The 12,644-nt window shown below is 40.3% G+C and overlaps 1 protein-coding gene across 1 annotated transcript in view; it reads right to left on the reverse strand.

The window, feature by feature from the left end:
* dnah7 (dynein, axonemal, heavy chain 7) overlaps positions 1 to 12,644 on the reverse strand; it is a 59,848-nt gene that overhangs the window by 26,780 nt on the left and 20,424 nt on the right. Inside the window, exons 29-41 of the mRNA XM_074695073.1 lie at positions 12,222 to 12,320; positions 11,605 to 11,853; positions 10,445 to 10,594; positions 8,227 to 8,409; positions 6,834 to 7,010; positions 6,419 to 6,550; positions 4,426 to 4,647; positions 3,968 to 4,165; positions 2,467 to 2,622; positions 2,120 to 2,288; positions 1,427 to 1,553; positions 842 to 1,061; positions 8 to 634 (exon numbers count right to left, since the gene is read on the reverse strand). Coding sequence (XP_074551174.1) covers positions 8 to 634; positions 842 to 1,061; positions 1,427 to 1,553; positions 2,120 to 2,288; positions 2,467 to 2,622; positions 3,968 to 4,165; positions 4,426 to 4,647; positions 6,419 to 6,550; positions 6,834 to 7,010; positions 8,227 to 8,409; positions 10,445 to 10,594; positions 11,605 to 11,853; positions 12,222 to 12,320 — 2,709 coding nt within the window. The remainder of the gene's footprint in view (positions 1 to 7; positions 635 to 841; positions 1,062 to 1,426; positions 1,554 to 2,119; positions 2,289 to 2,466; positions 2,623 to 3,967; positions 4,166 to 4,425; positions 4,648 to 6,418; positions 6,551 to 6,833; positions 7,011 to 8,226; positions 8,410 to 10,444; positions 10,595 to 11,604; positions 11,854 to 12,221; positions 12,321 to 12,644) is intronic.

Genomic DNA, 12,644 nt, shown 5'->3' on the forward strand with positions numbered 1-12,644 from the left:
ACTTTACCTCTCCTGTGTTCAGCAAGTTGCCAATATCCTCCAGGAATGACTCCATTTTGATTTGAGTGTCTGTAAAGAGGAAGACCCCATGAGCTTCACCCTGGGTGGACTTCCTCATGATCAGCTTCAGGTCATCATGCCATTCAGTGGTTCCATAGGTCTTTGAGATTTCCACCTGGAATAGTTCTGCCTCTGCCATGTAGGCAGCCAAGCGGGTGAGGGACTGGCGCCCGCTACCTCCAACGCCAACCAGCAAGGCGTGGCCACTTGGCTGCTTGAGGATACGTGAAATACGGCAAACGTGTTCGATGGCGAAACGGAAGAGCACCAGATTCATGGTTGCTTTGCTGATGTTATTGTACTCCTCCAGGTGGGACTCCACAACTTGTCGGAGCTGGTCCAGGTTGTTCACTTCCCGGTAGTTGCGGTCCTCACCTTTGGGGTCATGAAAGTCGCAGAACATGAGGCTGCGCAGGTCATCCTCTGTTACCTTTCCATCACCGTCCTGGTCGAGATGACGGAAAAGCTGATGGAAATTTTCTTTCATGTGGGTTTGAAACACCACCTCTAAATGACTCACGAGCCAGGACTGATCTGAGTGGTGAACTAATCGATCATAGTAAACCCTGAGGACCTGAGGTTCAAAGACAGAGTGTAATGAATAAACAGAAATGGGGAAACAAAAGATGTAAAGCAGTTCTTGGTACAAAAAGTAGAATTCAGGCACCGGGATATTTATTTTTTTAAATTTTCATTTCACTCTTGTTTAAATTGCACAGTTAGATCTCTTTGGTTACACAGCTGTCAGGTATTTTCAACTGTTTATTGTGCACCACATTACCTCATGCACCCACAGCCGCTTGATGACAGATGGTTCATCTGCAGTCTCTGGGCGAGACAGGCAGATGCCCTGGATGACCCGAGAGACGTCACGCAGATTGAACAAGTAATGGGACTTTGCTGGGGTGGGCAGCAGGTTCTTGGTGGCCTCTTTGTACACAGACATCGTGCTTGTGACAATCTCAGAGGTCAGAGCTGCAAACGACTTGGGGAAAGTGAACCTGTTGATGAAATTATTGAATCAGCACTTCATTCAGATTATCCCTTTCAAATAAGTGAGAAAATGCCATTATCTTTAGTAATCAATCAAAAAGATGTGTTGGCAATTTTTTTCATCGTGAGTGTATTCCAACTACAAAAAACTGAAAACTGTGAAATTGCTATCCTGTTAGAATGCAAACCGCAGCTGTGTTTGCAGAGGTGGTTGGATAAATTTGAAACCTGTCCAACAGATTTAACTGCCTGAAGACTTTTGGTCTCTGAGGTAAACACTGTAGCAGTGCTGACAAAGAGGAGAAACTTGAACACCTTCGATGAGTGAAAGACAACCTTGATAATTCATAAGAGGTTATGATAATTTTTATACCTTATAGTGAAGTGCCAGTCTATGATCCGAGAGAAGATTGTATACATTGTCTTCTCATCAAAATCATTAATGGTAATCACGTTGAAGTGGCGCAGGTACCGAGGTGTGACAGGGTTTCGCCCCCCACCTGAGAAACAATGAAGACAAAGGAACAAAAACTTGAATTGAAATCAGTAAGAGATTAAATCTTGCATTACCTGTGTACAACTCAGTGTGTAGTCTGACAGTTTTTTATGGAGTACAGACTTTTTTTTATGTTTTCATGTAATTTTCTACTTTTCTTTTGTTTTCTCTACTCTGGTAGGTAGTAGGTAGGTACTACACACCTGTTCGGAAAAGGTAAACAACTGTCAGCATAGACATTATAAAACTAACACCATATCTCTGCTGGCACTTGACTGTGCCACACAGTCTCTTACTCTTGCAGCTGCCCCTGCCAGCTGCATTGGTGGACAGAGAGGCTTTCGTGTTCATATTTGTTGTGTTACTGGAGGTGGAAGTGTTCAACATTTGCTATTTGGAAACACTTAAAGCAATCAGTGGCTCCACCAAACAGCAGCTAGAAGGTTTGTGGCACTGACTCAAAAACACATCAGCATCAGTTAAGAGTTATCAGCTAATACTCGGCTTTAATAGAATTTTATTGCATTAATTTGGGCTGTCTATTTCTTGGCTGTGACAGTTGCTACTCACCAGGTGGCCCCATTGCACACATGACCTGGATGTCCATCAGTTTAATCATAGAGCAGTCTTTCAGGTCATACCAGTTCCAGTGGTCAAGCCACTGGCGAAGCAGCTCTACAGGCGGCTGGGCGCCGTAAACTTCTCTGGCTGGCATGTTCACATCATCCACAAACACCACCTAAGATGTTGAATTGATAAACTTGTCGTAAAAAGGTATTTGAAACAGAAAACCACACTGGTATTTTTCAAAAGTACACTTTCTTTGCTTGCCAAAAATTTGGAAATGACTTCACTGACATATAAGAAAAAAAAACAACAAATATTCAACGTAATCTGAACTTCAAAAGAAGCAGTACCATTTTCTTTCCCAGTGGAGGACCAAATACTCCTTTGCGCCGCTTATCCAGCTTAGACATAATGATGTTTTGAGTCTGGGAAGCTGTAGTCTGAGCTGAAAAGTTGATGAATAATGGGCTGTAGACATCCTTCTTTAGCTGATTCAAGAGGAAGTCCTGGATAAGAGAAAGAACAAGGATGAATGCATATCAGCCTCAAGTGCAGTAAAAACTGGAAAGATTTTTTTCCATATTGTACCTAACTACTATGATTGTCTACATAAATATATGCTTTTAAGTGACCTCTTAACGTTTGTGGATGTGGCACAGACTCATGGTTGCGACAGTTTTAAAAGTACTTGTAAAAAAATTCTATTTAGTCTTGGGAAAAGTTATGATAAGCTTTGAAATGTAATAAAACATGCACTTAGTGAATACTTTATTGAGTAGAACCTGACCTGATCCACAGTAATGTTATGCAGGTCAAGAAAGGCTAAAACTATTATTCACAAGGTTTGCAGAGGGCCAGGTAAACAAAAGATAAAAGCAATTTTCATGAAATGAAATTTAAACAAGCTGAAAATATGATTTCTCCGTTAGTATGGCAATGTGAAACAGAGAAACTTAAAGTTAATTTCTACTGTATTTCATTTGGGCTCGATCTATTTTACTGCTGTTTTTATGTAACTTGGACTATGTGGGTTTAGCCTTTACTGTACTGATACACATGCCTATGATATAACGTGACTGATGACCTGTTTAATTAAAGGGGATCTTTGAATGATAACAGGCTTCATTATCACCCTCTTGTCTGAACTGTAAACCACAAGCAAAGCTTCTTTGTGCCTCTCTTAAGAGAAGACTCGGGCGGGTGAAGGTGCCATGTGGCCCAGCTGTTTGGAGCGGGCATTGAGCCAGTAATATACTTATGGTCTCACTGCTAAAGCTTCCTAATAACGGCAGCCAGGTTTTGGATTCAGCCACGGTCTGCTGGCTACAGCATGGGACAGAGCAGCTCCACCACACAGACGGGCAGGAAGTGGAGAACAAGGCAGGCTCCCCAGTGAGATGATCTCTATTCACCCCTGAGTCTCAAGTTTGAGCACACTAATGGAAGAACTAATGAAGCACAGGGAAGGAAGGGGGATTAGTCCTTGATATAAATAGCTGAAGGTCTGTTGAGGAGGCACTCAGTATTCCTCCAAGGTGGACGTTGCACACCTGGTGCATTTAGCTGTGTTGCCTCCAAATGATTTTCCTGGTCAGAGCACTTATTCTTGTTTCCTGAAGCTGGGTCCACAGCACTTAGAAATGAGGGCTCATTCATCCCCAAAAATACATCGTATTCATATTATTGTCAAAACCTGTGTTCTTTCAATCCTTTCAATGTCTTAAGTTTACTTCGGCATAATAGGTGGAGGAAACAGTTGGGAATTGTAACATTTCCTTTTAGATGGATGCAAAATACCTTAGTCTACTCCAAACATTTAATCAATACAATATTTTCAAGCTAGTGACTCACTGTAATGTAGACACTCTTTCCAGTACCAGTGGGGCCAATAAATATAGTTGGCTTCTGGTGGGTAACGAGGAGCTCCATCAGTGCCATGTATCGAACTGTGTTCTCAGTTGGGACGATGATCTCATTGAACTGCATGTCTCTGCATATGGAGGGAGCGGACTTCAACTCATCTGTCCACAGCTCCCACCTGCCGGGGCCCTGAAAAGGAAATTAGAAACAGAGGGAAAAGAATTGCCAAAAGAAAACTGGGTTAGACAATTAAAAGACGGCTGGAAATGGGTTCAGTTAAAAAATAGCAACTTTAGCAAACAAAAATTAGTTAATTACCAAATCAGTTATTGTGTCTTGACATGACTACTTTCATTTTATTCTTGGTTATCATTAACTTCTTAAAAGCAAAATGCTTTGAAGTCTTTTTACGACCCATCTGAGTAACAACATGCTAATGACATTTCTACCTCTTTGATGAAGCGATACTGGTACACTGTTCCCTCAGCAGGCAGTGGGACAGTGAGCTGCTTCGATGGAGCCTCAACTGTGGCCAGAATGTCATGGCAGGCCCGGGTCTCCTCACTTAGAGCACCGCTCAATATTTCCCGCACCACAGCGTCAAACTTGTCTCTGCCTGAATCATCACAGCTGGCACCCACTGACCACACCAGGCAGAACACAAAGATGCCCTACAGAAAGCAAACAGTAACATCGCAAGCAGAATATGTTTTGATGCCTTAGGCAGCCTAAATAGTCGAGTTCCAGGCTAAAAGCAAAAGGTGTCTTTTTTGGCCAATTTATTTCACACAGCTTTATGATATCTAACAGTGCTTGCTGGTGGATCAAAGTTCTTGAATTGGAAACATCGATATTAAAGTTTTTTGGTTTTTTTTATCAAGGAAAGACAGTACTGATGAGTGATTTACTGCACAAAAATATCTCAGTAGAAGTCTAACTTTAACCAATTCCTGAAGCAGAGAAGGGCTCTTCACTTTGAAATGTCACTGTGCCAACAAAGTTTCAATGACTGAGCTAATTACAAGGTGCAGAAACCATGTGAACTTCAACCGTTGTACAGATCATCGCGTGAGACAAACACCAGAGGAGAGATGTCTTTGTTAGAAGGAACAGCAGGAATTAGAAACTGTCTATCATGCAGCTTAGCAGCCTCATGATAGCTCCTGCTGTTAAAAGGCTGATTAATTCAACACTTTGATAATGACTGGATGAAAAACATGGGGGGAGGGCTGAGAGGCATACATCAGTACAGTGTTCCACAGGGGGATACTAGTAGAGCTTTCCAAAGACAAGATTCAGAAGCGGAAAAATCGATGGGAATCCTTGCAAGGGGCAGAGGTAAAAGCTCATCTGCTCAAACTTCTCCCCCCCATTATATTTCAATGACAAAGATTATACTCACATCCCATAATATGTTTGTTTTATGTTTTGTTTTCTAGCTGCACTGTATGGGAACCTGACATCTGCAGACTTCAGGAACTTTAAAGAATATAAAATTGTTGTTATTGGTCTGTCAGCACATTGTCACAATGATTTGTACGCTGCCTTTAGGTCATGCATGGCCAGGCTCCCCTGTAGCTCTGCACTGCCTTGCACCATTAGCTCTTGTCAGTCCCTATCATGATAGAGAGCTGTCTTCTTTCTCAGACTGTCTCCATTTTCTCTTGCTGTTCAGTCTAGCAAACCAGTGATTTTACCCATTAAAAGCAGGTCCTCTCTTCATGTACGCTACTCTTGCCCCCAGCATGTAATTCTGCTTCCACTAGCAAAACTGCAAGTTTACAACATCAACGTGAGACTAAACAAAAACTTGAAAATGTGCTTAGATTATCAGAAATACTCTTTGTGCCTATTTTAAACGTATAATGACAGTTCATTTCAAATTACAGTGCCATGAAAATTGCTGGCTTGTTTCTTCTCTTCCTGCAATTGTGTTTGGTGTGCAAAGACAAACTAGTTATCACCTCTCACTGCAGCACAGAATTAACATGCAGCTGTATTTGATGTAATCTGTTTGAGTGAAGGCATTAGTGCTGGAGGCCGACATGCTAGCTTCATTTTTCTAAAATCTTTATTTGACTTCTTTCATGCAGAGTTATGTGGAAAGAAATCTGTATGTTATCATTATTTTACAATATGCATGCAGGGATGTCTCGTCTTAGATCAATTACATAAATTCCAGACTTGTGTTGAGGCTGGTGAGAATAAATGCTGTATAAGTGAGGTTGCCTCGAGGACACAAAGTTCTTTACACTCTGTGTCCTCATATGAGAACATACATTGTGTGTGTGTTTCACATGGTAACTGACATCAAATGTCCTGTTTAAAGACAATGTTCAGGTTTTACACTTATTGGGTCCTACTGGTGCAAACTAAGGAGGAAAGATAAAAAAGGCAACATGGTTACTTGTATCATTTGCACTAGTAGTAAAGTATACAAACCTCAAACCAGGAACAAACTTCACTGTCATCCATGCTCTTTATCTTTGCTTCATCATGAAACTCATCCATCATACAATCCATCAGATTCATCAGGGATTTCACCAGATTAGTGTCAGAGGTTGGGGAAAGCTCCTAAAGGTGAAAAAAGAAAAGCAATTATTTAAAGAAGAAAAAAATAGGAAGTGTAATTTTAGTGGTTAACTCATTGCTGCAATTATTTAAACTTTGTAAATTTGCTCCAAAAATGCAGGAAAAAAATGTGTATATTAATAGAATATTTATGACATTCGAAATCAGACCCCAAACCAAATTCAGCCTGTTTATATGAGTGAAAAGAACACCATGGAGCAAATGCAACATATTGTAAACCACTCTAAGCAAGAAAAAAGTGTACATCCTGAGGATGGATCTTCACCTTCGTGGCCTTTCGGATGAGCTGCAGGCAGGCAGGCAGTATGCGGTCAAAAAGGGCAGCGATAAGGTCTTTGTGTGCTGCGCTGACTGTTGCCGGAAGGGTATTGAGCCATGACAGCATCAGAGGCCGCCAGCCAAGCATATGAGGCTCCATGTAGATCATACCACAGCGAGACACCTGTGAGAAAGACGTGCTATTTCAGAAAACACATCTAAAGCAAAGATACTCAACTCTGAATGTCCATACAAACAACATTTCAGATGATCTATCCTGGTAAATAATGTATATGAGTGTGTTGCATACATAATAAAAAGATTAGATTCTTTTCTAACTGAAAGTTCATTTGTAATGACAGCTTGGAGTTCAAGGCTTTAGAAAAGAGTGCAAAGAGAAAAGGAGAAAAAAAAGCAGAGACTGAAGATGGTATAATGTATGAACAGCTATAAAAGATATGCAAATATAATAAGACAAGAAAATAATATTAACAGAAGAAAAATAACTTTATAAGCAAAGAGAGAAAGTGAGAAAAGCTGAGGAAAAATCAGATAAAGAGAGAAGAACAGTGCACAACAGGGACCCTTCACAAAAAGGGGAAGTTCAGTGATCCTAAAAGTTGATGCCTCTGCATTCGGCATGATGAAAAGAACAGCTGCCAGGCAATGGAGAATCAAAAATAGAAGGCTGCGTAATAAAAAGTAGAGCCAGGCAGATGCAAAGGTATTCTCTAAAGGCATCTATGTATTGCAGTAAAGAGCCTTTGTTCCTGCCTTACAATAAAGAAACACACAAAGGAGGGGGGAGCTGCTCATAAATGTCATATGTAAAAATGTTGTTTATCTATCGCCAACTCTAAGGTATTGTTGCTTGAGTTGGGTATGCAAAGATAGGAACAGGGAAAAAACAATTTCATTCAGCTTGGAAATGATGTCCTACAACAGAACAATGCAAACAGATAAAGTGTTCAATCATAAAAGGACTCCTTTTCAAACAAACAACATCTCGGTGACTGAGCTTAACAGCAATTGTTACGCCCACTTCAATACAGATAAAGTCAATGTAGTCTGCAAACACACACCTGAGGGTGGAGAAGATAAAACCCTCAAATATTTTGTACACTTGTTTTTGAGAGAACCTCACTACTGTTTGGACAGATAAAGTGAGGTGAAAGCAAACAGAACTCAGCCGTGAGCACTGAGAGGGAAACTATAGTGTGTGTCATAAATAATGGGAACAATGAGCATGTGTCAGGCGAACAACAGCTTTCTGAAATCAGATCGTAAATATGTAAAAAACTGAACTCCATGCACAAATATTTTGTGATTCAAATAACTCCTCAGATCATCTTCAGACCACACTGTGAATAATCCCTTGATGTAAATAAAGTTCCTCTCACTGTGGCTGGTGATGCCACCTCCAGGTCCATGGGCTCAAAGATGAGGCTCATTTGTGGAGACATCTGAATGATCTCGCCGCTCATCAGGCACAGCTTCTTGTTGTCGTCGAGCACCGTGTTCATGTTCTCAATCCACACGGCATCCACCGGGCCGTCAAAGATAAGCCATTTCCTGTCGGGGGTCTGTTAGGGGGGAATAAATGGGATTGCTCACACCTTGACAGAGCATTTTTGCCAAAATTTAAAGCCTATTTACATGATCTGTCAAAAGAAAGAGCATACAGAGTGTGCAGATACCCTGGTGTTTGTGTTCTGTATTGTGTTTTGTAATTTCAACTAACCAGAAGATGATGGTTAAAAAATTAAAAAGAAAAATGTTAAAGTTGAGTCATGTGGTAGTGTGTAATTCTTTGAGGCTGATGCAGCTTGACAGATGGAAAAAGGGATGTATGCATGTAAGGAGGCACAAACAAACAGATAAACACTTAAACCTTTAAATCCTGCGGAGGTTTTTACTTCAAAAAGAAGACGGGATAAATTTCCCTGAAGGTTGTTTCTTGCAGTGCTATAATCTGCTGAATTTCTGAAGCTTTCCTGGCGCTTTAAAGTTTAAAAAAGGGGCTTTTAAGTCCACAAAAAGAGCTTCCTTCCTGACTTATTTCATCCACACGGAGCCTGTAACCTTTAATTGTGATGCACACATAATGTATTCATTTTTTTCCACTTACAGAAATCCCTCTGCACACTTTCAAGGTCACACTATAATCCAAGTGGAGAATGTTTGCTAAATGAATGAAATTAACACCTACACTGTCATAATGGAGGTTGACAACAAGTGCCAATTCTCCAGTTAAATGGGCTGGCAAGGGCTATGCTTTAAATTGATTTGTTGAAATGTAGACAAATGGAGGTGCCTGGGCTGGGGCCATCTGGTGCTTGAGAGAAAAGTGTGTATGCTGTAATGTAATGATCTGACAAAAAGCGTCAACACTACATTGTGTATGCAGAGTTTAATATACTACACTGCTGCTGTCTCCAGATTAGCACAAATAAAATGAGTTTTGCAAAATGCAGTGTTGAAATAAGAGCAAAACAAAGCAGGACTTGCTGAGAGGGAAATGACTTTTTTAACTGAATTAAGAGAAGCCCTGTTCCAGTTTTCCATTTTCTCTGCATTAGTGTGTGCAGCAGTCATAACCAATTCTTACACTATTTATTCATTGAAAAAAAAGAATAAAAATAATTTGTAAAATGACAACTGTATGTACAGGCACAATTTTTAAAATGACAGGTTCATTTGGAAACAATTTGAGGACAGGACGAACAAATTAATTTCCATTATGACATGTCTTCACTGCCATCTGTAAATTGCCTGCCCATGTGTCTCAAATAGAGGAATTGTTAAAGATCTAAATTTAACAAGACAGGAAAATGTTTCTTTTGTTTACTCCGTCACTGCAGCCTTTCTTTCTACAAGCTGGATATTAATTGGAATGTCATTCCTATTGTGCAAAGATCTATCCGAAACCAGCAAACTGAGACTGACAATAATGCATCGATGAGTCATCCTCTTTCCTTGCAACTCCTAACAACATGAATCATTTGAGTGTGATAAACCTTTAGCAACAAGTGCAAAATGCATTAATATTACACTTCAGGGAATACGAAAAGAAATGTAGTCAATGGTTTAACCTTCAGAGATGGGTGCAGAACATTTTGTTCCTGCTGCTAAGCTGCACAAAAGTCCTTATTTCCAAGAGATCCAAGCTATTTACCTCATTTGATGATGTAACTGACAGCTAGCTCAAGTTGTCTCAGTCTTCTCTGTTTGTTTAATCAAGCTTACCTCAAGCATTGAGCTAGCTAAGAGCTTCACATTGTTAAACTGTCTTTTAGACACATACAATAACATGACAGAAGCAGCTATGTGTGAAAAATTGAAATTGTAAAATAGAAAAAGCATGAAAAACTGCTCATGCAAGCTTTTAGACGAAGTGTTTCAAGAAATAAGATCATAGTTTCAGTTAACTTTTGTTTTAAAAAAAACTATTATGTATGATGTCCACATGTGGCATAACCTTTGGGTTCCTTTTTTCCGATGCATAAGAGAATTCAACGTGATCCACATCTATCACAAAGACACTGTGCCACTACGCAACACTTCAAAGACTCTTTATCCTGAACCTTAAACAGTTAAACAATGAGACAGCCACCTTACCTGAGAGGAAGCGAAGGCTCTATAGCTGACAGCAAGGATGCCATCAGACCACTCATGAGAAACAGGGTCAAACTGTCCATACAGCTGGCCCATGGTTATTGATTTTGGGTTGATAACTGTGATCTGTACCTGGTTCTCATCCATCAAGCCCTAATGTGTCAAACACATAATACAGACATACAACAGATGATGTAGAGCAGATACAGGATGATCACGATACACTTAGGAGAAATACAAAAAGGCTGTTTTTTTCTCTTAAAGAATACAAAATACAGTACAACTGAGCATGAAAAGCCACTCATTTGACAAGCCTGTCTGCTCCTATACTCAGTTATTGCTTAGGAGATTAGTGTCTGTATGGCAGGACTTCAGCTTATTGGAGGAACTGTAAAGAAATACAAAAAAAAAAACAGCTTTTCAGAGAGGGTGTCACTTTGAGTTGAAAACAATGAGAAAATAGCTGCTGAAAACAGGATACAAAAGGGAGGGGGGCTGGACATGATCAGTGGATGTGCTGCAACAAGAATGACGATGACAAATGTGGTGTTCTCCGGCGCTCCATCAGCAGGCCTTCATCTGTCTCCGCAGTGGGATGGCTCGCAGTCCTCTCAGCCATGTAAATACAACAAGCCACTTGTGCTCTTCTTTGTGAGATCGATAACTACTAAACAAAGACTACAGCTCTGACAGAGTGGATGGATGTGTTTACTTGTGACAAACATGTGTCTTGTGTAAGCCTTGGATACTGAGTGTAACACATATTTTTATCTGACGTGAAGGTTCATATGATTTTTTACTGACTAAGGAAGCTCATGTCCCAAGGTCTCAGGAAGCCCGGTGTGATAAAGCACAATTAAAAATGCATGGTTAACCATCTGACAATAGGGTTTTTTTTCTTTAAGACTAGATTTATACCTGACAAAAACATAATGAATGAGTTGGTCCTCAAGGATAACCATAGGAATGCAGCATAGGAAAAAGCTGATTGTTGCAAAACTAAATACAACATAGGGCATCATCATGTAGATTCATTACAATGGCTCTTGATGTTCACAGTGGTTGAATCTTCATAAGGTTGGTTTGTTATTGGAAATCTAATATGATACAACAAGCCTGAGGGCCCATGCCCCGTTATTAAGGTTTTGACAAGTATACCATACCTTTTTACAGACATCATCGAGGGCTGCTGCAAGTACACGGTAAGCGCTGGTCTTGCCCCCAAAGGGCTCGCCCACAAGCATGAAACCATGCCTGACGATCATCATCTCAAAGATTTGGAGGATCTTCTCTGCAAAGAAATCAGTGACCTGCAGGTTCATAAGCTTGCTATGTTCCTCAATTGCCTCTAGCAGGATGCGGTAGTCCCGCTTCGGAAGCTGGACTCCTGGGAAGAGGTCAGAAGTGATGCCCTGGAGGAGTAAAGCAGAAATCACAATTACATGTCACACATACATGTACCTGACAGGCTAACAAAGCTAGGTCTTAAAAAAAATAAAATAAAATAAACAAAAATAAAAACTTTTGAGGTGTTTGGGAGAGGTCACTTTGACAAACAATAAAAAAATATATATTTTAAGAAACTCAGTGTAACTAATCATTCGCTCACAGTCACACACAAATATATACTTCAGTGAACTGTTCTGACTCAAACCGACTTGAGTTGTCCTTTTGCATCACAGTTCAAATGAACTGAGTGGAATAAACATGGGCTGACATCACTTGATGTGCATCGCTCCATTGGTCAAGACAGAAGAGGCTCCGCTCATATCGCACACACCTCAAACAGTTTCAGATCATGGTCCAAGAACTTGGGCAGATTGACATCAATAATGGATCTCAGCAACAGGGTGTCTTCGTTCTCCTCTGGAAAAGTGAGCTGCAGTGAAAAAAAAACCCATGTCCCCCAGGATGGTAAAATATTAGTATAAAAGAATACATTAAAAGAAACATGGTAAGAGAGAGAAGAGGCTGACGTGCTGTAGGAGACGGCTGAGTTATGTAGCTGCTTTGAAACAAAGACATTACAGAGTAAAAGTTCCTGATTAATGTATCTGAAACCTCATGAGTAAAATAAAAATGTATCTGACCACTGAAGTGGAGGCATATCCTCTGCCCTCATTAAACAGATAACCTGTTCTTTGAACCCAGATTGAGAAAATCATGCGGATTCTCCCTAACACCACTGCACTGTGCACAACTT

The sequence above is a fragment of the Halichoeres trimaculatus genome, unplaced genomic scaffold, assembly GCF_033239565.1.
Source record: "Halichoeres trimaculatus isolate MK-OKI-2021-1 unplaced genomic scaffold, fHalTri1.1 fHalTri1_scaffold_19, whole genome shotgun sequence".
Taxonomy (NCBI): domain Eukaryota; kingdom Metazoa; phylum Chordata; class Actinopteri; order Labriformes; family Labridae; genus Halichoeres; species Halichoeres trimaculatus.